The following is a 26200-nucleotide window of genomic DNA, read 5'->3' on the forward strand; positions in this document are numbered from 1 at the left end:
CACATTCAAATGTTATAAATCAACACTGCAGAGCTCTCCCTGTTCTCTGCTGTGCCTTGATTGTAATACTGCTGTAAACAATTTGATTGGCTGGTTTTAAGCATTAAACTTTCAAATAGCTCTTTGTTGACTGTTGCTGGGTGCTGTTGTTCTCCATCAGCACCGGCCTGTACCCTACCTGCCCTAAGCTCTCTCCTGGCCCATTACACTAAACTGGGAAATCCTTAGACCACCTGACCAAGTCCTAAAGCAATGGGACTCCCTAAATCGTTCTCTGATAATTACCAATCCCACAAGATATGACTCCAAACACCCAGAAAAGGCTACTCTTCTGTCGTAACTGAATCAGAATTAGTTAGGTAACATAGATAAATTAGATGTTTTATTTTATTTTATACTTGTCATTAGAATGTCTTCTTTTGGACTATACTAGTGGCAGTTGCATTTTCCTCTCTCTTCTCTAGGGAAAAGTCACTTGTGGCCCAGAGAGGGGAGAGGTCAGGCTTGTCTTTTACATGTCTGGTAATAGGCAGAATATCAGAAAGGAAGAAGTTAGGTTTGAACATTGTCTTCATAATGAATATATCTGTGAAACCATGTGAAGGGCTCATTTAATTAATAGTTTACCTTTGACGATCTTCAGATGTTTTCACTCACGAGACTCCCAGTTACACAACAAATGTTCCTTTTGTTCCACAAAGATGATTTTTATATCCAAAATACCTCAGTTTGTTTGGCGCGTTACGTTCGGAAATCCAGAGAAAAGAGCGGTCACGACAACACAGACAAATCCCAAATAGTTTCTGTAATGAAACATGTCAAACGTTTTTTATAATCAATCCTCAGGTTGTTTTTAAAATATATAATCGATAATATATCAACCGCAACTGTCTTTTGCAGTAGGAGAGGGAGAGACAATGGCTGCCCAAACTCTGTTGCGCCAAACAAAACGCTGCTGGAACCCGGCCATACAATGACGCGATGTTATCTTTCTCGCTCATTCTTCAAAATAAAAGCCTGAAACTACGTCTAACGACTTTTGAGGAAGCAATAGGAAAAGGAATCTGGTTGATATCCCTTTAAATGGAGCAAAGTCAGGCTATGGAACATGGAGTTTTCAAAATAGAAATCACTTCCTGGTTTGATTTTCCTCTGGGTTTTGCCTGCAATATCAGTTCTGTTATACTCACAGACAATATTGTGACCGTTTTGGAAACTTTAGAGTGTTTTATATCCTAATATGTCAATTAAATACATATTCTAGCATCTGGTCCTGAGAAATAGGCCGTTTACTTTGGGAACGTTATTTTTCCAAATATTAAAATAGTGCCCCCTAGCTTCAAGAGGTGTTTAACAAACTATTTTTTTTGCAAGTCGGTTAGGACATCTACTTTGTGCATGACACAAGTCATTTTTCCAACAATTGTTTACAGGCAGATTATTTCACTGTATCACAATTCCAGTGGATCAGAAGTTTACATACACTAAGTAGACTGTGCCTTTAAACAGCTTGGAAAATTCCAGAAAATGATGTCATGGCTTTAGAAGATTCTGATAGGCTAATTGACATCATTTGAGTCAATTTGAGGTGTACCTGTGGATGTATTTCAAGGCCTACCTTCAAACCTAGTGCCTCTTTGCTTGACATCATTGGAAAATCAAAAGAAATCAGCCAAGACCTCAAAAAGAAATTGTAGACTGCCACAAGTCTGGTTCATCCTTGGGAGCTATTTCCAAATGCCTGAAGGTACCATGTTCATCTGTACAAACAATAGGACGCAAATGTATAAACACCATGGGACCATGCAGACGTCATACCACTTAGGAAAGATGGGGGCAAAGATTATACTTTTTGAAGAAATGTCCTCTGGTCTGATGAAACAAAAATAGAACTGTTTGGCCATAATGATCATCGTTATGTTTGGAGGAAAAAGGGGGAGTCTTACAAGCTGAAGAATACCATCCCAACCGTGAAGCACGGGGGTGGCAGCATCATGTTGTTGGGGTGCTTTGCTGCAGGAGGGACTGGTGCACTTCACAAAATAGATAGCATTATGAGGCAGGAAAATGATGTGGATATACTGAAGCAGCATCTCAAGACATCAGTCAGGAAGTTAAAGCTTGGTTGCAAATGGGTCTTCCAAATGGACAATGACTCCAAGCATACTTCCAAAGTTGTGGCAAAATGTCTTAAGTTCAACAAAGTCAAGGTATTGGAGTGGCCATCACAAAGCTCTGACCTCAATCCTATAGAACATTTGTGGGCAGAACTCAAAAAGCGTTGACCCACTGGGAATGTGGGAGTATGGCTAGAATGTGATGAAAGAAATAAAAGCTGAAATAAATCATTCTCTCTACTATTATTCTGACCTTTCACATTCTTAAAATAAAGTGGTAATCCTAACTGACCTTAAACAGGATTTTTTTACTAGGATTAAATGTCAGGAATTGTGAAAAACTGAGTTTAAACATATTTTGCGAAGGTGTATGTAAATCTCAGACTTCAACTGTATCATACTGCACCTACCACGTGGTTGAAGGCAACGGCTATTCAATAGCCTCGATGAGGGGCCATGAAGGTCCATAACATCTTCCCCTCCTCTACCTTCACCATTCCCAGTTGTCTGTTCATCCAGGCACCTAAATTATATTGTGTTCTAGACATTGCTGATCTAGGGGGGCACACAATTCTAACCTTTAGAGGGGAAATGTACAACTGATCTTCCATCAGTATCTAAGGGCAACCTCACCCAACAACGTATACCAGAGGAGGCTGGTGGGAAACTATAGGAAGTCGAGCTCATTTAAATGGCCGGAATGGAATCAATGGAACATTGTTCCCATGTGTTTGATGTGTTGGGTACCATTACATTGACTAAATTACAGCGATTACAATGAGCCAGTCCTCCTATAGCTCCTCCCACCAACCTTCTCTGATGTATACACCACACCAACCAGTAGTCTGGTCAAAGGACCAGGCTGGCACAGCATGGGAGGCCTGCAGATCAGAGTTCTGCCCCAGGGGTAGAGTGAACTGTACTTGCCCGGTCACATTGATCTCTCTCCTATTGGACAAGAGCTGAGAATTGACAGCTCTTACGGCACTCAGCTTAATGCTGCTGTATCAATGCTGCTGTAAACACAAAACACTTCGTTTCAAACACAAAAAAATCTATGCAAAAGGCCTTATCATTCTAGTGCTGCTAACTTGTAGTTTGTTCTCTCTTGCTCTGTACCTCACTCCAACTGTGGTTAGAAAAGCTGCACAAGGACGTGGCACACACACACTCACACACGCACAGACACACACGAACGTACACACACACACACACACACACACGAACGTACATACACACACACACACACACACACACACACACACACACACACACACACACACACACACACACACACACACACACACACACACACACACACACACACACACACACACACACACACACACACACACACACACACCTGAATGGTTGATGAGAAGGCCAGTCGTGTAGGAATAGCAGTCTTTCCATGTGGAAGGCTGAGTTGTTGTAAGGTAAGAGAGAAGAGAGGTTGCTGTCTGTCAGGTTCAGGAAAATGTAATGGAATTGGAATCATGGGCTGACTCAGGGCATCTACAAATCAAAAGACACAGTTATAAGAAGATAAATACCAAAAACAAGGCATTGTTCAGCTTATGTTCAAGAACTAGAACCTATGAATAACACTAGCTACCAGTGTATATATATATATTTTTTTAAATGTATTTTATTTAACCTTTATTTAACTAGGCAAGTCAGTTAATAACAAATTCTTATTTACAACACTGTGCAAATTGTGTGCCGCCCTATGGGACTCCCAATCGTTTGTGATACAGCCTGGAATAGAACCCGGGGTCTGTAGTGACGCCTCTAGCACTGAGATGCAGTGCCTTAGACAGATGCGCCAATCGAGAGCATCATAGAATGAATAATAATGAATAATATCGGTTAATAGTGGGTAATAATGGATAACAGGGAATGATAATGGATAATAATGAATAATAAACAATAATTATAATAATGGATAATAATCGATAAGGGGGATAATAATGGATGACAAGGTGATAATGAATAATAATGGATAATAATGAATGATAATGGATAGCAATGGATAATAATGGATATTAATAGATAACAATGGATAACAATGGATAACAGTGGATTATAATGGATTATAATGAATCATTTGTTTTATTTACGTATTTAGTTAAGAACAATTTCTTATTTACAATGACGGCCTACTAAAGGGCAAAAAAGGCCTCCTGCAGGGATGGGGGCTGGGATTAAAAATACAAAATAAAATAAAAATATAGGAGAAAACACACATCACGACAAGAGAAGCTTTGATATGTGCTGAGAGAAAGGCAGTGTACCGTCTAGCCGTACTCCCAAGTACTTGTATGAGGTGACTACCTCAAGCTCTAAACCCATAACGGTAGTAATCACACCTCTGGGGAGAGGGGCATTCTTCTTACCAAACCACATGACCTTTGTTTTGGAGGTGTTCAGAACAAGGTTAAGGGCAGAGAAAGCATGTTGGACACAAAGAAAACTTTGTTGTAGTGTTTAATACAAAATCCGGTGAGAGGCCAGCTGAGTATAAGACTGAATCATCTGCATATACATGGATGAGAGAGCTTCTTACTGACTGAACTATGTTGTTGAATAATGGGTAATAATGGATAATCATGATTCATAATGGGTAATAATTTATAATAATGGGTAATAATGATTAATAATGGGTAATAATTATTAATAATGGGTAATACTTTATAATAATGGGTAATAATGAATAATAATGGGTAATAATTATTAATAATGGGTAATACTTTATAATAATGGGTAATAATGAATAATACTGGGCAATAATGGGTAATAATTATTAATAATGGGTAATACTTTATAATAATGGGTAATACTTTATAATAATGGGTAATAATGGATCATAATTGTAATCATGGCTAAAAATAGGTAATTATGGATAACAATGGACAATCATGGGCAACAATGGATAATAATGTGTAATAATGGTTAAAAATGTATAATAATGTGTAATAATGGTTAAAAATGGATAATAATGTGTAATAATGGTTAAAAATGGATAATAATGTGTAATAATGGATAATAATGTGTAATAATGGTTAAAAATGTATAATAATGTGTAATAATGGTTAAAAATGGATAATAATGTGTAATAATGGTTAAAAATGGATAATAATGTGTAATAATGGTTAAAAATGTATAATAATGTGTAATAATGGTTAAAAATTTATAATAATGGGAGAGTAAAGCAGACGATAAAGACTCAACATACATACCAGATGTTTTGGCAGTTATCGCCAGATGTTGCCTTGGTTTATGGACAAAAGCAACATGATCACATCTGAGAATAATGCAAGAAAGCTGAGGAGAAAAGGCAGGATGAAACTTTCCATATGCTTTTGCTTGACTTGATCCCCACAAATAATGTATATAAACTCTGGATTGCTGATGCCAAGTATTGGCCATTGAGAGGCTTTGAATCCACCGGTCGGCCATATTGGCACTCCCCTGAAGGAGCACCCATAGGAATGAATGGAATTCTACAGTATTTCAATTACATGTCGAAGGAAAAAAATGTGTGTATTTAAGTATTTCTGCTGTTGTTGTTGTGGGCACAGTGACATTAGCACTTTGTAAAAAAAAAAAAACTTTAATAAGGAAAATATGTTAATTTATACACTACCATTAAAACTTTTGGGGTCACACAGACGCCTCACAAGACCTCAACTGGCAGCTTCATTAAATAGTACCCGTGAAACAACAGTCTCAACGTCAACAGTGAAGAGGTGACTCCGGGATGCTGGCCTTCTAGGCAGAGTTGCAAAGGAAAAGCCATATCTCAGACTGGACAATGAAAATGAAAGACTAAAATGGGCAAAAGAACACCAACACTGGACAGAGGAACTCTGCCTAGAAGGCCTGCATCTCGAAGTCACCTCTTCACTGTTGATGTTGAGACTGGTGTTTTGCGGGTACTATTTAATGAAGCTGCCAGTTGAGGACTTGTGAGGCGTCTGTTTCTCAAGCTCGACTCTCTTAAGAGGACAACTCTAATGTACTTGTCCTCTTGCTCAGTTGTGCACCTGGTTCTCTCACTCCACTTTGTATTCTGTTTAGAGCCAGTTTGCTTTGTCTGTGAAGGGAGTAGTACACAGAGTTGAACAGGATCTTCAGTTTCTTGCCAATTTCTCGCATGGAATAGCCTTAATTTCTCAGAACAAGAATAGACTGGCAAATTTCAGAAGAAAGTACTTTGTTTCTGGCCATTTTGAGCTTGTAATCGAACCCACAAATGCTGATGCTCCAGATACTCAACTAGTCTAAAGAAGGCCAGTTTAATTACTTATTTAATCACCTCAACAGTTTTCAATTGTGCAAAAGGGTTTTCTAATGATCAATTAGCCTTTTAAAATGACAAACTTGGATTAGCTAACACAACGTGGAATTGGAACACAGGAGTGATATTTGCTGATAATGGGCCTCTGTACGGCTATGTAGATATTCCATAAAAAATCTGCCGTTTACAGCTACAATAGTCATTTACAACATTAACCATGTCTACACTGTATTTCTGATCAATGTGATGTTTTTTTAATGGACAAAAATGTGCTTTTCTTTAAAAAACAGGGACATTTCTATGTGACCTCAAACTTTTGAACCGTTTAAATATTTTTTGAATGTTTTGTTCACATAATACAATATAAAGCTGCAACATGGAGAGCATCCTGCTGACTGGTTGCATCACTGCCTGCTTTGGCAATTACTCTGCTGTCACGACTTCTACCGAAGTCGTTGCCTCTCCTTGATCGGGCGGTGCTCGGCGTTCGACGTCACCGGTCTTCGAGCCATCATTGATCCATTTTTCATTTTCCATTGGTTTTGTCTTGTCTTCCCACACACCTGTTTTCAATCCCATTCATTACCTGTTGTGTATTTAACCCTCTGTTTCCCCTCATGTCTTTGTCAGAGATTGTTTATTGTCAGTGTAGTGTTTGTTGTACAGGTGCGCAACGGGTCTTCGTACCCATATTTGTTTATATTCATGTTTCTATTTAGTGTTATGGAGCATGCTACTTGGACATTTATTAAAAGACTCCATTTTACACTCCGTTTGACTCTCCTGCGCCTGACTTCCCTACCACCTATACACATATATCTGACATCGGCCTTTGACCGCAAGGCACTACAGAGGGTAGTGCGTACGGCCCAGTACATCACTGGGGCTAAGCTGCCTGCCAACCAGGATCTCTACACCAGGCGGTGTCAGAGGAAGGCCCTAAAAATTGTCATAGACCCCAGCCACCCCAGTCATAGACTGTTCTTTCTACTACCGCATGGCAAGCAATACTGGAGTGCCAAGTCTAGGACAAAAAGGCTTCTCAACAGTTTTTACCCCCAAGCCATGACTCCTGAACAGGTAATCAAATGGCTACCCGGACTCTTTGCATTGTGTGCCCCCCCCAGCCCCTCTCTTTAAGCTGCTGCTACTCTCTGTTTATCATATATGCATAGTCACTTTAACTATATATTCATGTACATACTACCTCAATTGGGCAACCAATCAGTGCTCCAGCACATTGGCTAACCGGGCTATCTGCATTGTGTCGCGCCACCACCTCTATTATGCTACTGCTACTCTCTGTTCATCATATATGCATTGTCACTTTAACCATATCTACATGTACATAATAACTCAATCAGCCTGACTAACCGGTGTCTGTATGTAGCCTCGCTACCTTTATAGCCTGTCTTTTTACTGTTTTATTTCTTTACTTACCTATTGTTCACCTAATACCTTTTTTGCACTATTGGTTAGAGCCTGTAAGTAAGCATTTCATCGTAAGGTCTACATCTGTTGTACTCAGCGCACGTGACAAATAAAACTTTGATTTGATTTGAAAGTCTGCGTTAAAGTTTCTGTAAGATAATAAAGAAAGGAATGTAGACATTTATAAGTGCATTTCCATAGCTTCCAAAATATTTCTTACAATGGAGGAGTGTCAAGATGGCTGTAAGGTGGCTTCCATACAGCCCTCCCCTGTCAGTCATCCAAGATTTATACACATCAATGGTCTCCACACTGTCACTGTGTGTAGTTGTTAAAACGAGGCACTAGATGGCGACCTCATATTATACACACATTTACTTGGCATCCTGGAGGTTTTCCAGAGCAGCGAGGTGAGAAGGTAGCCATCCCTGCTAGCCACTATGGTCAGAAGGTAGCCATCCCTGCTAGCCACTATGGTCAGAAGTTAGCCATCCCTGCTAGCCACTATGGTCAGAAGGTAGCCATCCCTGCTAGCCACTATGGTCAGAAGGTAGCCATCCCTGCTAGCCACTATGGTCAGAAGGTAGCCATCCCTGCTAGCCACTCTGGTCAGAAGGTAGCCATCCCTGCTAGCCACTCTGGTCAGAAGGTAGCCATCCCTGCTAGCCACTATGGTCAGAAGGTAGCCATCCCTGCTAGCCACTCTGGTCAGAAGGTAGCCATCCCTGCTAGCCACTCTGGTCAGAAGGTAGCCATCCCTGCTAGCCACTATGGTCAGAAGGTAGCCATCCCTGCTAGCCACTATGGTCAGAAGGTAGCCATCCCTGCTAGCCACTATGGTCAGAAGGTAGCCATCCCTGCTAGCCACTATGGTCAGAAGGTAGCCATCCCTGCTAGCCACTCTGGTCAGAAGGTAGCCATCCCTGCTAGCCACTCTGGTCAGAAGGTAGCCATCCCTGCTAGCTACTATGGTCAGAAGTTAGCCATCCCTCCTAGCCACTATGGTCAGAAGGTAGCCATCCCTGCTAGCCACTATGGTCAGAAGGTAGCCATCCCTGCTAGCCACTATGGTCAGAAGGAAGCCATCCCTGCTAGCCACTATGGTCAGAAGGTAGCCATCCCTGCTAGCCACTCTAGTCAGAAGGTAGCCATCCCTGCTAGCCACTCTAGTCAGAAGGTAGCCATCCCTGCTAGCCACTCTGGTCAGAAGGTAGCCATCCCTGCTAGCCACTCTGGTCAGAAGGTAGCCATCCCTGCTAGCTACTATGGTCAGAAGTTAGCCATCCCTCCTAGCCACTCTGGTCAGAAGGTAGCCATCCCTGCTAGCCACTCTGGTCAGAAGGTAGCCATCCCTGCTAGCCACTCTGGTCAGAAGGTAGCCATCCCTGCTAGCCACTCTGGTCAGAAGGTAGCCATCCCTGCTAGCCACTATGGTGAGAGGTAGCCCCAGTTGGTTGGGAACACTATGCATCACTACACCGTCCTTAGTGGTGAGAACAGAGTTGGTCCTGGTGAAGCTCACATACAGCTCTGCTGCAGCTAGGCTCAGGACATGGGGCCCATCGCTCAGAGATTTAGGAGCTTAGACAGAATGGGGGTCTCCGCCCCATGAGGTCTTCATTCCAATAGACATGACAGATATGGTTAGATAGGTATGGTAATTGTCATGGCAAACATGGGACTGGCAAACAGACCTGGGACCAGGCTAGCTTACAGTGAGACCTTGCAGTGATCCAAAAACATGATCACATGGGATCATGTCCAAATGTGTAGATTAGCAGGATATTAGCTCTAAAACAGCAACATTTTAGCCTCATGAGAACCAGAAGAAAACATGTTTCCCACTGAACACACCCTGGTTTTGTTTTTAACATACGAGCCTACTGTAAATCTGTGTATAGGTCTGACTACACTGTATTGTATGCAGGACTACAATACAGGAACAGATAGTAATTCATTAGTAAAAACAAGAACATGTTTCCACAGAACATGTACTGCCTATGGGTTGTCCTCTCTACATTGTGTTTGTACATTACAATGAGTTCAAACAATATCACCAACAAACAATATCTGAAGGTAATGCAGTTCATCCAAGAGGAAGTAATATTATGACACGTTGTGTATGCACTCGTTTTTATTGAAGAAGGAAGATAGCCTTGTTTTTAAGGCACCTAACAATGTACAACAAATTTGAACCATTTATTTAATCTGAATACAAAAATACACATCTCAGCGACTTCCATATTGTAATAAATAGCTAACCATGCATTGTAACCATAAAAAAAAAGCACAAAAAACAGTCACTTGGTAGCAGTGGAGGCTGGTGGGACGATCTATAGGAGGACAGGCACATTGTAATGGCTGGAATGGAATTAAACACATCAAACATATGTAAACCACGTTTGATTCTGTTCCTTTTATTCCATTCCAGACACTACAATTAGCCTGTCCTCCTATAGCTCCTCCGACCAGCCTCCACTGCTTGGTAGTCATAAAACTGCTCTACCAAAAGCATCCAGATAGTAACACAAGTGATAAACTGTAACATTATCTTCCAAAGAAGAAAACATAGTTACATCATCATGTTGTTTAACCTTAGGCAATAAATATGCACTTTTTGTTTACATAAACTCAGCAAAAAAAGAAACGTCCCTTTTTCAGGATCCTGTCTTTCAAAGATAATTCGTAATAATCCAAATAACTTCACAGATGTTCATTGTAAAGGGTTTAAACACCGTTTCCCATGCTTGTTCGATTAACCACAAACAATTAATGAACACGGTCGTTAAGACACTAACAGCTTAAAGACGGTAGGAAATTAAGGTCACAGTTATGAAAACTTAGGACACTAAAGAGGCCTTTCTACTGACTCTGAAAAACACCAAAAGAAAGATGCCCAAGGTCCCTGTTCAACTGTGTGAACGTGCCTTAGGCATGCTGCAAGGAGGCATGAGGACTGAAGATGTGGCCATGGCAATGAATTGTAATGTCCGTACTGTGAGACGCCTAAGACAGTGCTACAGGGAGACAGGACGGACAGCTGATCAGTGGCAGACCACATGTAACAACACCTGCACAGGATTGGTACATCTGAACATCAAACCTGGAACAGGATAGCAACAACAACTGCCCGAGTTACACCCGAAATGCACAATCCCCCCCATCAGTGCTCTGTCTGCAATAGGCTGAGAGAGGCTGGACTGAGGGCTTGTAGGCCTGTTGTAAGGCAGGTCCTCACCAGACATCACTGGCAACAATGTCGCCTATGGGCACAAACCCACCATCGATGGACCAGATAGGACTGGCAAAGAGTGCTCTTCACTGACAAGTTGCTGTTTTGTCTCACCAGGGGTGATGGTCAGATTTGAGTTTATCGTCGGAGGAATGAGCATTACACCAAAGCGTGATCGATTTGGAGGTGGAGGGTCTGTCATGGTCCGGAGCGTGTGCCACAGCATCATCGGACTGAGCTTGTTGTCATTGCAAGCAATCTCAATACTGTGCGTTACAGGGAAGACATCATCCTGACGTGACCCTCCAGCATGACAATGCCACCAGCCATACTGCTCGTTCTGTGTGTGATTTCCTGCAAGACAGGAATGTCAGTATTCTGCCATAGCCAGCGAAGAGCTCAGATCGCAAACCCATTGAGCACTTCTGGGACCTGTTGGATCGGAGGGTCAGGGCTAGGGCCATTCTCCCAGGAAATGTCCGGGAACTTGCAGGTGCCTTGTTGGAAGAGTGGGGTAACATCTCATAGCAAGAACTGGCAAATATGGTGCAGTCCATGAGGAGGAGATGCACTGCAGTACTTAATGCAGCTGGTGGCCACACCAGATACTGACTGTTACATTTGATTTCTAATTTTGACCCCCCCTTTGTTCAGGGACACATTATTCCATCTGTTAGTCACATGTCTGTGGAACTTCAGTTCAGTTTATGTCTCAGTTGTGGAATTTTGTTATGTTCATACAAATATTTACACATGTTAAATTTGCTGAAAATTTGCTGAAAATAAACGCAGTTGACAGTGAGAGGATGTTTCCTTTTTTGCTGAGTTTACATATTTTTTTATCCTTAGCAAGTAAAACTGTGCCATTGTAAACAATGTAAACAAATGAATCTCACTTCTCTTCCACCATGTTATTAACCATGTTAAAGACTATCGGGTTACCCCATCTTAAGAGTCCTCACATAGGGTTTGGTTGGTTTATGAAAACCAGGCAGTTTGCAGCATTATATATACATACCATTGGAAAACATGGTGATGGATGATGTTGCCCATGGATGCTGATCTAAGATCAGTTTTGCGTTTCCCCCACCCTAATGGTTATGGTTAGGATTGGGTGAGGTGAGCTAAGATCAGTGCCCATGGGAAACCTCTGCCTAAATTGGAGAACTCAAGCTCTCTCTCTCTAAGCATGTAGTCTGGGGTCCAGCACACTCATACAGAATCAGCCAAACACCCTTCAGACAGACAGACACACACACAGAGACAAACAGACACCCTTCAGACAGACACACAGAGACAGACAGCACACTCATACAGAACCAGGCAGACACCCTTCAGACAGACAGACACCCACCCTTCAGACAGACACACAGAGATAGACAACACACACATACAGCCTGGGAACTGAAGCCGTGAGTGTGACCTGCCGTGAGGAACCTCAGCTCAGATTAAATCACACAGAGTTTGAAACACAGACACACAGTACATAGCCGCAGGAAGTAGTTTGGGGGTGGGGGTGCTGCGGCGATGCTGCAAAAAAAATGTTGGGCCGCGTTACAGACGGCTAGATCGGTCCACTAATACAGGAGTACTAAGGGCCTAGTGCACTACTTTTGTGGAGAAAAAAATACATATATATATATTTTTTTTTAAACTTTTGATTTTTCACACGGTGCTGCAGCACCCTCAGCACTCCTACTTCCTGCAGCTGTGCAGACATAAACTACCTAGATTGCACTTGAATTCAGACTACTGAAAATGTGGTTTTAATATAAATACAGAACTATGTATTCCAAGGTCAAACTACTCTGAGAACAACAGCTAGAACTTAAAAATCCATCTGTCTATGTCTGTGAAACCAGCCTATACCTAAGCCACGTAAGCATTGTTTCCATTGGCACTTTAAAGTCAACCCAGGTTGGGCTGGCCAAGAAATATGAAATTATGTCATGCTGCTAGGTAGCCAATATGTGACTGCAGCTGGCTTCGCTAATGTTGCTACCTAGCTAGCTAGCTAGATTTTAAAAAATGTAATTCACCCTCACCATGCTGTAACTAATGTTACCCCATACTCCTGCCAGTGCCAGCTAGACTCAGAGCCATATATTTAGCTTGCTGACATTAGCTAGCTAACAGGCTTAATTCCTAATTTGCTTGCCATGGCATTGGCTATTAGCTAGCTAGCTAACCAGATGATAGGTTTGATATTTTTTATTTATTTATTTATTTTTACCTTTATTTTACTAGGCAAGTCAGTTAAGAACAAATTCTTATTTTCAATGACGGCCTAGGAACAGTGGGTTAACTGCCTGTTCAGGGGCAGAACGACAGATTTTGTACCTTGTCAGCTCGGGGGTTTGAACTTGCAACCTTCCGGTTACTAGTCCAACGCTCTAACCACTAGGCTACCCTGCCATGTCTAGCTAATTTTCAATATGACCTGGCCAGCTTAAATTCCTGCTAGCTCACATTAGCTAGCTAGCTAGCTTGTTCAACTCTGATTTGCCAGCTAACGTTAGGTAGCTATAGCATTCGCGGGCTGGGCTGACTGTTCTCATAAAGGTTTATTGTGTAGTGCAAAAATGAATAAAGGATCCAGGTATGGTTGTAATTAGTGTCATGTCTGATATCTGCAATACTGCTTGTTCATGTCCTAGCTAACAGTAACAAGCCCAGACTACGTTGATAAGCTTGGTGGTTGCATAGTAACGGTGTCACCAGCCCGAATTCTAACCAGTTGTGAAACTTGGCTGCTCAGGCAGCCGGGTTTCCCTCGACCCAGCTCGAATTTAAGAATTCCATTTGAGCCAGCTCGAATTTGGAACCAACTGGGCCCTAATGTTAAGTGCCAGTGGAAACGGGGCTCTAAAGACAACAAGACACATAAATGATGATCAAGAACTGTGGCTTGGATACTTAGAATTTCAAAAAAGACTGAATGTTCAGAATGTTTCATTCATGTCTTTGGTTAGGAACCTAGCTAGCTTGTGGCTATGTTTTGTTTCTTCATAACAATCATACTTGCAATAAAAACCTTTTTTTTTTGTCTAAACCATTTACTAAGGTATGATTTAGATGCTCTTGGCATAATTCTAAAATCTAACTTCTTTCGCAAAAAGAGGTTAATGTTTTAGGGGATTAAAAGTCCTCGTGTTTTGGGTTTCATGTTTATTTTTTTTTATACTAGATTGTGAGCATAAGCAACAATTATATGCTTATTGATAATGTGAAATCTCTTGATAGGCCACCAAAAGAGAGGTGGGTGGTAATGTTTTATTTTACAGTCCTTTATATACTGCAAAATTATGGAGTAAAAGATACATGCTACTTTCTGGTGCTTTAAAATTAAGCAAGCCACAATCCTGATTCGAACAGTTTTGTTGAGGTAAAAAAATGATTAAAAAAAGAAGGCTTGATGATATAGGATCATTGATAATATAACTTGGCTGATCAATGATAAACATACAGTTGATGCTAAGTATTTTGCTGAAGTAAATGAACATACAAGGGTTCTTAGATACATAAAGCACAGAACAACAGTCAGGTCTGCCCGTTCAACAGTCTCACATAGTCAGTAACACGGTCTATTATTTCCTGCTTTGAGAATCATCCTGGAAGCACAGGGGAACAAGACTAAAAACCATTGAGCTGTTGGAAGAATTTTGAATGAAAATGAAATTAGTAAGAAACGCTATTTAGTTTAAAAGTCGGTCAGTTAACCCTTTGGGTTTTCCCCACAGCGAAACATCACGTCAGAAAGACGACCAAAACCAATATAATATTGCACCTCCGTTAGAACACAACAGCATTAAACAAAATCAGGACAGATTATCCTATTTAACAAAATCAATAATCCACAATTGGTGTTCATGGCGCAAATCAATAGACATGGTCATCAAAACGTGTTAGCTGTTAACTATAATCTACAGAGGCATTTGACTACAAAAGCTACTAACAGTGTATGCATACACTGCTTTAGATTGTATATATTCAGTGCATATATTGTATATGCATACTTAGCATCACATATATAGGTATACCCTGTAATGCCACCAACCTAACAAAAGTGTCCTATTACAATTACATGTCACACTGAGCAACTAAATCTGCACTTTCTCCTGTTGCAGATGAGCTGCTCAAACTTATACTTAAATCAACATTTAACTCCTATTCCCACTACCATAGTGTTACTCTGTGAAATATTGAGTGTTTAAATGCTAGAGATTGCGGTGAATTGTATCTAGTGATATGAGGATGTAACTTTGCAAATAGCAAATAGCAACATGGAAAAGTCCCTGTCAAGCGTTCCATAAAAATATGAAATTGTTGGATTTACAGCTAGGGTTGCAAAATTCCGGGAAATGTAAATAAATCCTGTGGTTTTCCCGAAATCCCGGTTGGAGGTTTTCTGGACTCAGAAGATAAGAAGCAGGAAATGCAGATCCTCCAACCAAGATTTCTGGGAAACCAGGGAATTTATTGAACGTTTCCAGAATTCTAGAATCCAATTTATAACACTCTATATGGAACTGATATTAATCCCAAACATGATTATGTTATTTTCACTACTTTCAAAGTTAACATTTATGTCTGGAAGTTTAGTGGACATTCACTTTGGTACTGATTTTCATTTCAACAGAAAACAAAGTATAACTCCTAATAGTTAATCTAGTAACTTGTCTTATATTCTGATGTTCTCTTACCAATAAAGCACATTTTTACAATAAAATGAATAAAATATGGCACATGACACAGGTCCTTGACACATAATTATCATGCAAAAACAAAAACATAAATAAAAATAATTAACAAAAAAGGTTGATTCATACCAAAATAATGCTTTCAGTAGTAACAAATGGTATAATAATACTAAAGTCATTTTTTACACAAAAGAACCAAGACACTAATCTTGCAATTCAAAATTGATATCCCAAATCAAGCTAGCATAGCATGCAACATATGTCTCACTGTTTTCAGAGACCTCTCTTGACTCGCTTTAGGTTGTGGCATTGCATCTCCTTCTCCCAGGACACGTCTGTAATCAGACCCTATTCCATACATAGTGCACCACTTAAAAGTAGTGCCCTACATAGGGAAGAGGGTGCTATTTGGGACGTCGCCTATCTCCTCTGGTGTAAACAGCGAAAGCAGGATATTGCAGACTGTAGCGTTGCGTCTGTAGCCTTCTACTGCCAGGCAAAGAGCCAGTAAGCCAATCACAAAGCTGCACGGTAATGTAGTGACTGTGCTGAACTGTACACACTCACAGCACATTGTTAGGGCACACTCATGGAAGTCACCTTGTTGCTACTTGGATTGGGCTTTCTCTATGAGGCCAGAATACCAAACCAACTCTTATAATGAGGATCTGTTGCATACCCGATTGGGCCATGGATGAAAATATGATTAGAGAAAATTAGCATTTTTTTTAGAAAAACTATGGCTTCCTTCTTTAAACTGTCAACAACTGTAGATTGCCATCTTCTATTTTGGCACCAAACACAGCCTCACTAAAACATTCCTGTTAGACAATTTCTCACCAACAGCTTTCTTAAATCCATCAAAGGATCAAATCCATCCATCCACCCCAAGATGCCAGGCGTTCAGCTCTCCCTGCGGAGCTCCCAAACTCTTTCTCTGTGGTGGAAGGGCACTTCCACTCTGGCACCAACTACTTCTGGGTTAGAGGTCAACCATTGCGGTCTTGGCCAGGTCCTTAGTTCCCTGGAGAATTCTCTTCATATGACCCACTTTCGATATCCCCAGATCCTGTGGAGAGCAGATGACATCTTAAGAACATTGATTCTCCTAATAGTTCATTTATTTAATGGAAATAATTTTATTTTATAGCTTCCTTTTTAAATCACTATGCTATATCTGTTTTATGGTTTTTACATTATTGTCTTTTTTGGGGTAATATTTTGTTTTACGTCTTGCTCATCCTGTAATGCAACACTTATTTTGCTCTCTTATGCCCTGTCTAAGAGGGGGAGGGTGGTCATACCAAGGATCATTAGGTATTTCATTTAGGATTTTAAAACACGTTGAAGAATCCCAAAATGATTTATGTTTTGGGGTCTTAAAATGTGTTGGGGTCATACTGCTAATATCTCATACAAATGCTTGGAACAACAGATCGTCCCCAAAAAATACCAAAAGGAAGTTTGTTCTGAAGTGTCTCTCCCATATCTGAGCGATGTAAGAAAGTTCAAGAAACATTTGTTAGATATATATTTTTTACATGTATTTAACCCAATACAGTGCCTTGCAAAATTATTCATCCCCCTTGGCGTTTTTCCTATTTTGTTGCATTACAACCTGTAATATAAATAGATATTTATTTGGATTTTGTGTAATGGACATACAGAAAATAGTCCAAATTGGTGAAGTGAAATGAAAAATATTACTAAATAAAAAAAATAAAAAAAAAGTGGAAAATTGGTGTGTACATATTTATTCACCCCCTTTTCTATGAAGCCCCTAAATAAGATCTGATACAACCAATTACATTCAGAAGTCAAATAATTAGTTAAATAAAGTCCCCCTGTGTGCAATCTAAGTGTCACATGATCTGTCACATGGTTTCAGTACATATACACCTGTTCTGAAAGGCCCCAGAGTCTGCAACACCACTAAGCAAGGGGCACCACCAAGCAAGTGGCACCATGAAGAACAAGCAGCTCTCCAAACGGGTCAGGGACAAAGTTGTGGAAAAGTACAGATCGGGTTTGGATTATAAAAAAATATCAGAAACTTTGAACATCCCCCAGAGCACAATTAAATCCACTATTAAAACATGAAAAGAATTTGGCACCACAATAAACCTGCCAAGAGAGGGACGCTCACCAAAACTCACGGACCAGGCAGGGAGGGCATTACCAGAGAGGCAAAAAAAACACCAAAGATATCTCTTTGTTTTTTATTTGACCTTAATTTACCAAGCAAGTCAGATAAGAACAAATTCTTATTTTCAATGACAGCCTAGGAACACTGAGTTAACTGCCTTGTTCAGGAGTAGAACAACAGATTTTTACCTTGTCAGCTCTGGGATTCGATCTTGCAACCTTTCAGTTACTAGTCCAACGCTCTAACCACTAAATCAAATGAAATCACATTTTATTGATCACATACACATGGTTTGCAGATGTTAATGCGAGTGTAGCGAAATGCCACCAGGCTACCTGCCGCCCCAGATAACCCTGAAGGAGCTGCAAAGCTCCACAGCGGAGATTGGAGTATCTGTCCATAGGACCACTTTAAGAGGTACACTCCACAGAGCTGGGCTTTACAGAAGAGTGCCCAGCAAAAAGCCATTGCTCAAAGAAAAAAATAGGCAAACATGTTTGGTGTTTGCCAAAAAGCATGTGGGAGACTCCCAAAATATATGGAAGAAGGTACTCTGGTCAGATGAGACTAAAATTGAGCTTTTTGGCCGTCAAGGAAAATGATATGTCTGGTGCAAACCCAACACCTCTCATCACCCCGAGAAAACCATCCCAAAGTGAAACATGGTGGTGGCAGCATCATGCTCTGGGGATGTTTGTCATCTGCAGGGACTGGGACACTGATCAGAATTGAAGGAATGATGGATGGCGCTAAATACAAGAATGTTCTTGAGGGAAACCTATTTCAGTCTACCAGAGATTTGAGACTGGTACAAAGGTTGACCTTCCAGCAGGACAATGACCCTAAGCATACTGCTAAATTAACACTTGAGTGGAAACATTTCAATGTCTTGGAATGGCCTAGTCAAAGCCCAGACCTCAATGCAATTGAGAATCTGTGATGTGACTTACAGATTGCCGTACACCAGCAGAACCCATCCAACTTGAAGGAGCTGTAACAGTTTTGCCTTGAAGAATGGGCAAAAATCCCAGTGGCTAGATGTGTCAAGCTTATAGAGACATACCCCAAGAGACTTGCAGCTGTAATTGCTGCAAAAGGTGGCTCTAAAAAATATTGACGTTGAGGGGGTAAATAGTTTTGCAAATTCAAGTTTTCAGTTTTGTTATTTCTTGTTTGTTTCACAATAAATCTTCAAAGTGGTAGGTATGTTGCTTAATTCAAAATACAACCCCCCAAAAATCTATTTATTCCAGGTTGTAATGCAACAAAATTGGAAAAATGCCAAAGGGGTGAATTTTCGCAAGCACTGTACCTCTGGCATTAACTTCTTGGTGACTGGGTGGCAGTATTGAGTAGCTTGGATGAATAAGGTGCCCAGAGTAAACTGCCTGCTAGTCTGCCATAAAAGCTATAATAAGAATATAATTAGAATATTTATCTAATATATGCATGTTATATGCATTTGATTATTAGTATTGGATAGAACACACTCTGAAGTTTCTAAAACTGTTTGAATGATGTCTGTGAGTATAACAGAACTCATATGGCAGGCGAAAACCTAATCAAAAATCCAACCAGGAAGTGGGAAATCTGAGGTTGGTCGTTTTTAAACTCATTCCCTATTGAAGATACAGTGGGATATTAGTCATATTGCACCTCCTAAGGCTTCCACTAGATGTCAACAGTCTTTAGAAACTTGTTTGAGGCTTCCACTGTAAAGGAGGGGCTCATAAGGGCAGTGAGTCAGTGGTCTGGCAGAGTGCCACGGACTAGTGGCGCGCGGTCATGAGAGAGTTAGCTCGCATTCCATTACTTTTCTACAGACAAAGGAATTCTCCGGTTGGAACATTATTGAAGATTTATGTTAAAAACATCCTAAAGATTGATTCTATACATCGTTTGACATGTTTCTACAGACTAACGGAACTTTTTGACATTTCGTCTGCTCTTCACGTGACTTTGCATTTGTTTACAAAACGCGCTAACAGAAGTAGCTATTTGGACATAAATGATGGACATTATCGAACAAATAAACAAATCAAACATTTATTGTGGAACTGGGATTCCTGGGAGTGCATTCTGATGAAGATTATCAAAGGTAAGTGAATATTTATAATGCTATTTCTGACTAATGTTGACTACACAACATGGCAGATTTTTATTTGGCTGGTTTGGGCTCTGAGTGCCGTACTCAGATTATTGCATGGTGTGCTTTTTTCCCCGTTTGAAATCTGACACAGCGGTTGCATTAAGGAGAAGGTTATCTAAAGTTCCATGTATAATAGTTTTATCTTTTATCAATGTTTATTATGAGTATTTCTGTGAATTGATGTGGCTCTCTGCAAAATCAACGTATGTTTTGGAACTACTGAACATAACATGCCAATGTAAAATGAGATTTTTGGATATAAATATGCACTTTATCGAACAAAACATACATGTATGGTGTAACATGAAGTCATATGAGTGGCAGCTGATGAAGATCATCAAAGGTTAGTGATTAATTTTATCTATATTTCTGCTTTTTGTGACTCCTCTCTTTGGCTGGAAAATGGCTGTGTTTTTCTGTGACTTGGTGGTGACCTAACATAATCGTTTGTGGTGCTTTCGCTGTAAAGCCTTTTTGAAATCAGACACTGTGGCTGGATTAATGAAAATGTTATCTTTTAAATGGTGTAAAATACTTGTATGCTTGAGGAATTTTAATTATGAGATTTTTGTTGTTTTGAATTTGGCGCCCTGCACTTTCACTGGCTGTTGGTGGGGTGGGACGCTACCATCCCAAATATCCCAGAGGTTAATCAGTCTCCATACACAGTATACTTCCATTCATTTTCTCATCTAGACGAGTCTTGTCAGGCCTGTGGGCGTCCTAGAGCAAAACAACCGACGTACCCTACTGTTCAATAGTTTGGGGTCACTTAGAAATGTTATTGTTTTTGATAGAAAAACACATTTTGTGGCCATTAAAATAACATCAAATTGATCAGAAATACAGTGTCGACATTGATAATGTTGTAATTACTATATATATTACTATATATTGTAGATATGGAATATCTACTGAACATCGGCGTACAGAGGCCCATTATCCGCAACCATCAATCCTGTGTTCCAATGGCACGTTGTGTTATGGCACTGTTGACTGTCATTGGCACATTGACTGTCAATGGCACGTTGACTGTCCCCAGTCCACCTGGCCGTGCTGCTGCTCCAGTTTCAACTGTTCTGCCTGTGATTATTATTATTTGACCATGCTGGTCATTTATGAACATTTGAACATCTTGGCCATGTTCTGTTGTAATCTCCACCCGGCACAGCCAGAAGAAGACTGACCACCCCACATAGCCTGGTTCCTCTCTAGGTTTCTTCCTAGGTTTTGGCCTTTCTAGGGAGTTTTTCCTGGCCACCGTGCTTCTACACCTGCATTGCTTGCTGTTTGGGGTTTTAGGCTGGGTTTCTGTACAGCACTTTGAGATATCAGCGTATGTACGAAGGGCTATATAAATCAATTTGATTTGATTTTGATTTGTTAGCTAATTCAAATTTATAATTTTAAAAGGCTAATTGATCATTAGAAAATACTTTTGCAATTATGTTAGCACAGCTGAAAACTTTTGTTCTGATTAAAGAGGCAATAAAACTGTCCTTCTTTAGACTAGTTGAGTATCTGGAGCATCAGCATTTTTGGGTTCGATTACAGGCTAAAAATGGCCAGAAACAACAAACTTTCCTCACAAGGCCTCCACTGGCAGCTTCATTAAATAGTAACCGCAACACACAGTCTCAACTTCAACAGTGAAGAGGCGACTCCGGGATGCTGGCCTTCTAGGCAGAGTTGCAAAGGAAAAGCCATATCTCAGACTGGCCAATAAAAATAAAAGATTAAGATGGGCAAAAGAACACAGACACTGGACAGAGGAAGATTGGATAAAAGTGTTGACAGACGAATCAAAGTTTGAGGTGCTCAGATCACAAAGAAGAATAATCACAAAGAAGAAAACTCATATAAAATGAAAAGGTGATGGAGTAGTGCTTCACGCCATCTGTCAAGCATGGTGGAGGCAATGTGATTGCCTGGGGGTGCTTTGGTGGTGGTCTTGAAGGGATGCTATCACTCCATTTTGCAACGCCATGCCATACCCTGTGGATGGCGCTTAATTAGAGCCAATTTCCTCCTACAACAGGACAATGACCCAACGCACAGCTCTAAACTATGCAAAACTATTTAGGGAAGAAGCAGTCAGCTGGGTTTTCTGTCTATAATGGAGTGGCCAGCACAGTCACCGGATCTCAACCCTATTGAGCTGTTGTGGGAGCAGCTTGACCGTATGGTACATACGTTCCCATCAAGCCAATCCAACTTGTGGGAGGTGCTTCAGGAAGCATTGGGGGGAAATCTCTTCAGATTTCCTCAAATTGACAACTAGAATGCCAAAGGTCTGCAAGGCTGTAATTTTTGCAAATGGAGGATTCTTTAAAGAAAACAAAGTTTGAAGGACACAATTATTATTTGAGTAAAAAAATCATTATTTATAACCTTGTCACTCTCTTGCCTATATTTCCTATTCATTTTGCAACAAATTTCATGTATGTTTTCTTGGAAAACAAGGACATTTCTAAGTGACCCCAAACTTTTGAATGGTAGTGTACATGCTTGTTGGCAGATCGGCTGTACCAACTTCAGACTAGTCTCCTGACACGGGCTGAGAGTATCATCTTTCCATAGAGGGGTCCTAATAGCTGCTAGGCCAAACCGTTCAGATGCTACAGGGGATTTTGTGAGAAGACCGAATTTTGGGATGTCTAATGGTCTGACAAACAGCGCTCCATCTCTGTCACCTTTCACCGCAGATGCAGAAGTGCGACATAGGTGGATGCAGTGGAATGAGACGTATCCAATTTCAAAAACAGACATCTCCAGCTTATATTTACAAATATGTATGTACATTTTTAAAATTATGCTAATTTGATTTCCATGGGGGTGAGGACATCGACATTTGGGGGTTTTAAAGGCAGCTTCACCTAAGAGCTTCCAAATAATAAAAAGTTACAGGTCATGTACTGTATAAACAACATCTTCTGGTCAATGACAAAACAGACAGTGCCAACAGACATGTTGTGTTGTGCTGTACCTACCCTCAATTAGCATAACACATATTCAAACATGGAGTACACTCCAGAACAGCATGCAGCAGACACTGTTTGTGTTTATGATCCCGTGGTCATTTTCTGTGATAGTTTGGTAACACTTTACTTATTAAAGCCAAACTGCATGCTTTATAACTTGTTTTGGAAGTGTAGAGGCCCTCATAATGTATTCTAATAAGGATTATAATGTTAGCAGTAGCAGGTGTTAGCAGTAGCTAGTTGACTAGCTAACAAGCAAGAGATCGTTGTAAATATCAACAAAAATGTTCTACTGGTTAATGTGTTCTTACAGAATTTTTTTATTTGGAAACTGTGGTATAAGCAGGATAAACAGTTTAAACAAATGTAACGGAATAAACTTTGATGTTATCTTCACTAGGGTAGGGGGCAGCATTCAGAAGTTTGGATGAAAAGCGTGCCCAAATTAAACTGCCTGCTAATCAGGTCCATTTGCTAGGATATGCATATGATAGTATATTTGGATAGAAATCACTCTAAAGTTTCCAAAACTGTTAAAATAATGTCTGTGAGTATAACAGAACTGATATGGCAGGCGAAAACCTGAGGAAAATCCAACCAGGAAGTACTATTATTTTGAAAGGCTGTTTTTCCATTGAAAGCCTATCCACCATACAAAGACTTAGGACCCAGATCATGATCTCTATGGCTTCCTCATCATGTGACCAGTCTTTAGGTGTTGTTTCAGGCTTTTACTCTTAAAAATGAGGGAGATACAGCACTTTCAATGAGAGGACAGTGGAAATTTCCATCCATGAATCAAGCACGTGATCGGGAGCGCGCATTTCTTGTTTACCTTTTCCATTGACGAAGCTTTTGTCCGGTTGAAATATTATTGATTATTTATGACAAAAACAACCTCAAGATTGATTTTAAACATCGTTTGACATGTTTCTACTATCTTTTATTGTACATTTTTGACTTTTTGTCTTGGATTTGAGAGCGAGCATTGTGCCTTTGGATTTCTGAACTAAACGCACCAACAAAACGGAGGTATTTGGACATAAAGATGAACTTTATCGAACAAAACAAACATTTGTTGTCTAACATGGAGACCTGGGAGTGCCACCAGATAAAGATCATCAAAGGTAAGTGATTCATTTTAATGCTATTTCCGACTTTTGTGACACTCTCCTTGGTTTGAAAATGGCTGTATGGCCTTCTGTGGCTAGGAGCTGACCTAACATAATCGCAAAGTGTGCATTCGCTGTAAAGCCTTTTTGAAATCTGACACAGCGGTTGCATTAAGGAGAAGTTTATCTGTATTCATATGTTTAACACTTGTATCTTTTATCACTTTTTATAATGAGTATTTCTTTTATTTGATGTGGCTCTCTGCACTTTCACCGGATGTTTGTTTGAGACAATGCATTTCTGAACATAAAACACCAATTTCATATGAGGTTTTTGGACATAAAGATTAACTTTATTGAACAAAACACACATTTATTGTGTAACATGAAGTCTTGTGAGTGCCATCAGATGCATATCATCAAAGGTTAGTGATTAATTTAATCGCTGTTTCTGACTTTGTGAGCCCTCTCCTTGGCTGGATGGTTTTCTGTGACTAGGTGCTGACCTAACATAATCGTTTGGTGTGCTTTCGCCGTAAAGCCTATTTGAAATCGGACACTGTGGCTGGGTTAACAAGAAGTTTACCTTTTAAAATTATGTAAAATACTTGTATGTTTGAGGAATTTTAATTATGGGACTTCTGTTGTTTTGAATTTGGCGCCCTGCAATTTCACTGGCTGTTGTCGAGGTGGGACGCTAGCTGCTAGCAAGCTAGTTGGCTAGCAAGGGATGAGAACGTTGCCACTGAGCATGGCAACAGAACATAAAGAATGAATGACTGTCCATAAATATTGAACTAAATCGAACGATTTAAATATCAACAAGAAAAAAGTATTTATAGCAGTAAATGTGTGTTTCATATTGTTTTCTTTGGCAACTGTGGTTTAAGCGGGATAAAAGCCGCCGTTCTGTACCTTACATTGGAAAAAGGAACCCTGCAATGGTGCTTTGTCCATTATTTCCAGAGTAATGTACAGAACGTCTGCATTTATCCCTTACTTAATACTTCTATGCTGCAAAAAAAAATGTACAGACTAAAAAAAAACATTAGAAGCTCCTCTTACATGCATATGACAAGTCTTACAATTGATTATAAATGCATCATAATGCATTGTAATTGCAAGTGTTACATAAAGTGTTACCATGTTCCTAAAAAGGATCAATTATAATTATGCAATAGCGTTTAGGATATTTTCCTTTTACTTCCAATTATGCTTTTTCTACAGATAATGGTGCTTTTGTCATAGAAATGGAGGGGACAGATTTGGAATGAGGGGACACAGGCAGAGAAACACTGGCACAATCCAAGGTATGTTAGGCAAGTCGCTCGTAAGGACAATTATTGTCTAATGTCAAAAAAGTAATCCCCTTGCTTTGCCGTCGTTCACTTCACCTTCTATAGATCCATTAGGATAATTGGCACATGAAACTCTGATGAACAATGTGAAATAGAACAGTCTAAATGACTCCATCATTTGTAAGGAGGTTATGGGGGTAATGAAGTGTGGGATATCCCTGGGAGTGTATCATTAGTCGGAATCCATTGCAAAACCGTTTACTTCAAACAGAAAACATTTTGCAACGAAAACGAGATTTTCTATTGGACAAATTAATCTATGTCCTTCCCTGTCTGTTTAATTTTTGATTACTTTTTTAGATTACTGTTGTGTATTGTTAGATATTACTGCACTGTTGGAACTAGGAATACAAGCATTTCGCGACACCCACAATAGCATCTGCTAAATATGTGCATGCAACCAATGAAATGTGATTTTCTGTGATTTAGCGTAAACATTGAACAGTTTCAGTAGGACAATGTTGTGTCACAGACAAGATGTTATGCAAACGGATCTGACTAATTAATACACCTCTTGTTTCTCCCTGAGGTATTTTCTCAGTGTGGAGTCAACATTGAAAAGCTTTCTCCTATAACTCAAAGCCACCCTTGTTCAGCAGTACTCCAAAGGTCCACTCACACCCCTGGGGTCAGTATTACTGGGAGTTGTTGTGTTCTGTCCGTGAACAGCGTCT

The 26200-nt window shown here is 40.1% G+C and overlaps 1 protein-coding gene across 1 annotated transcript in view; it reads right to left on the minus strand.

Moving 5' to 3' along the window:
* Window positions 1–9964: 9964 nt before the first annotated feature.
* LOC118371360 (diacylglycerol kinase eta-like) overlaps window positions 9965–26200 on the minus strand; it is a 203899-nt gene continuing 187663 nt past the window's right edge. Inside the window, 1 exon segment of the mRNA XM_052493069.1 lies at window positions 9965–16849. Within this exon segment, the coding sequence (XP_052349029.1) occupies window positions 16763–16849 (87 nt within the window). The 3' untranslated portion in view covers window positions 9965–16762.

This window comes from Oncorhynchus keta, chromosome 34 (genome assembly GCF_023373465.1).
Source record: "Oncorhynchus keta strain PuntledgeMale-10-30-2019 chromosome 34, Oket_V2, whole genome shotgun sequence".
Classification (NCBI taxonomy): domain Eukaryota; kingdom Metazoa; phylum Chordata; class Actinopteri; order Salmoniformes; family Salmonidae; genus Oncorhynchus; species Oncorhynchus keta.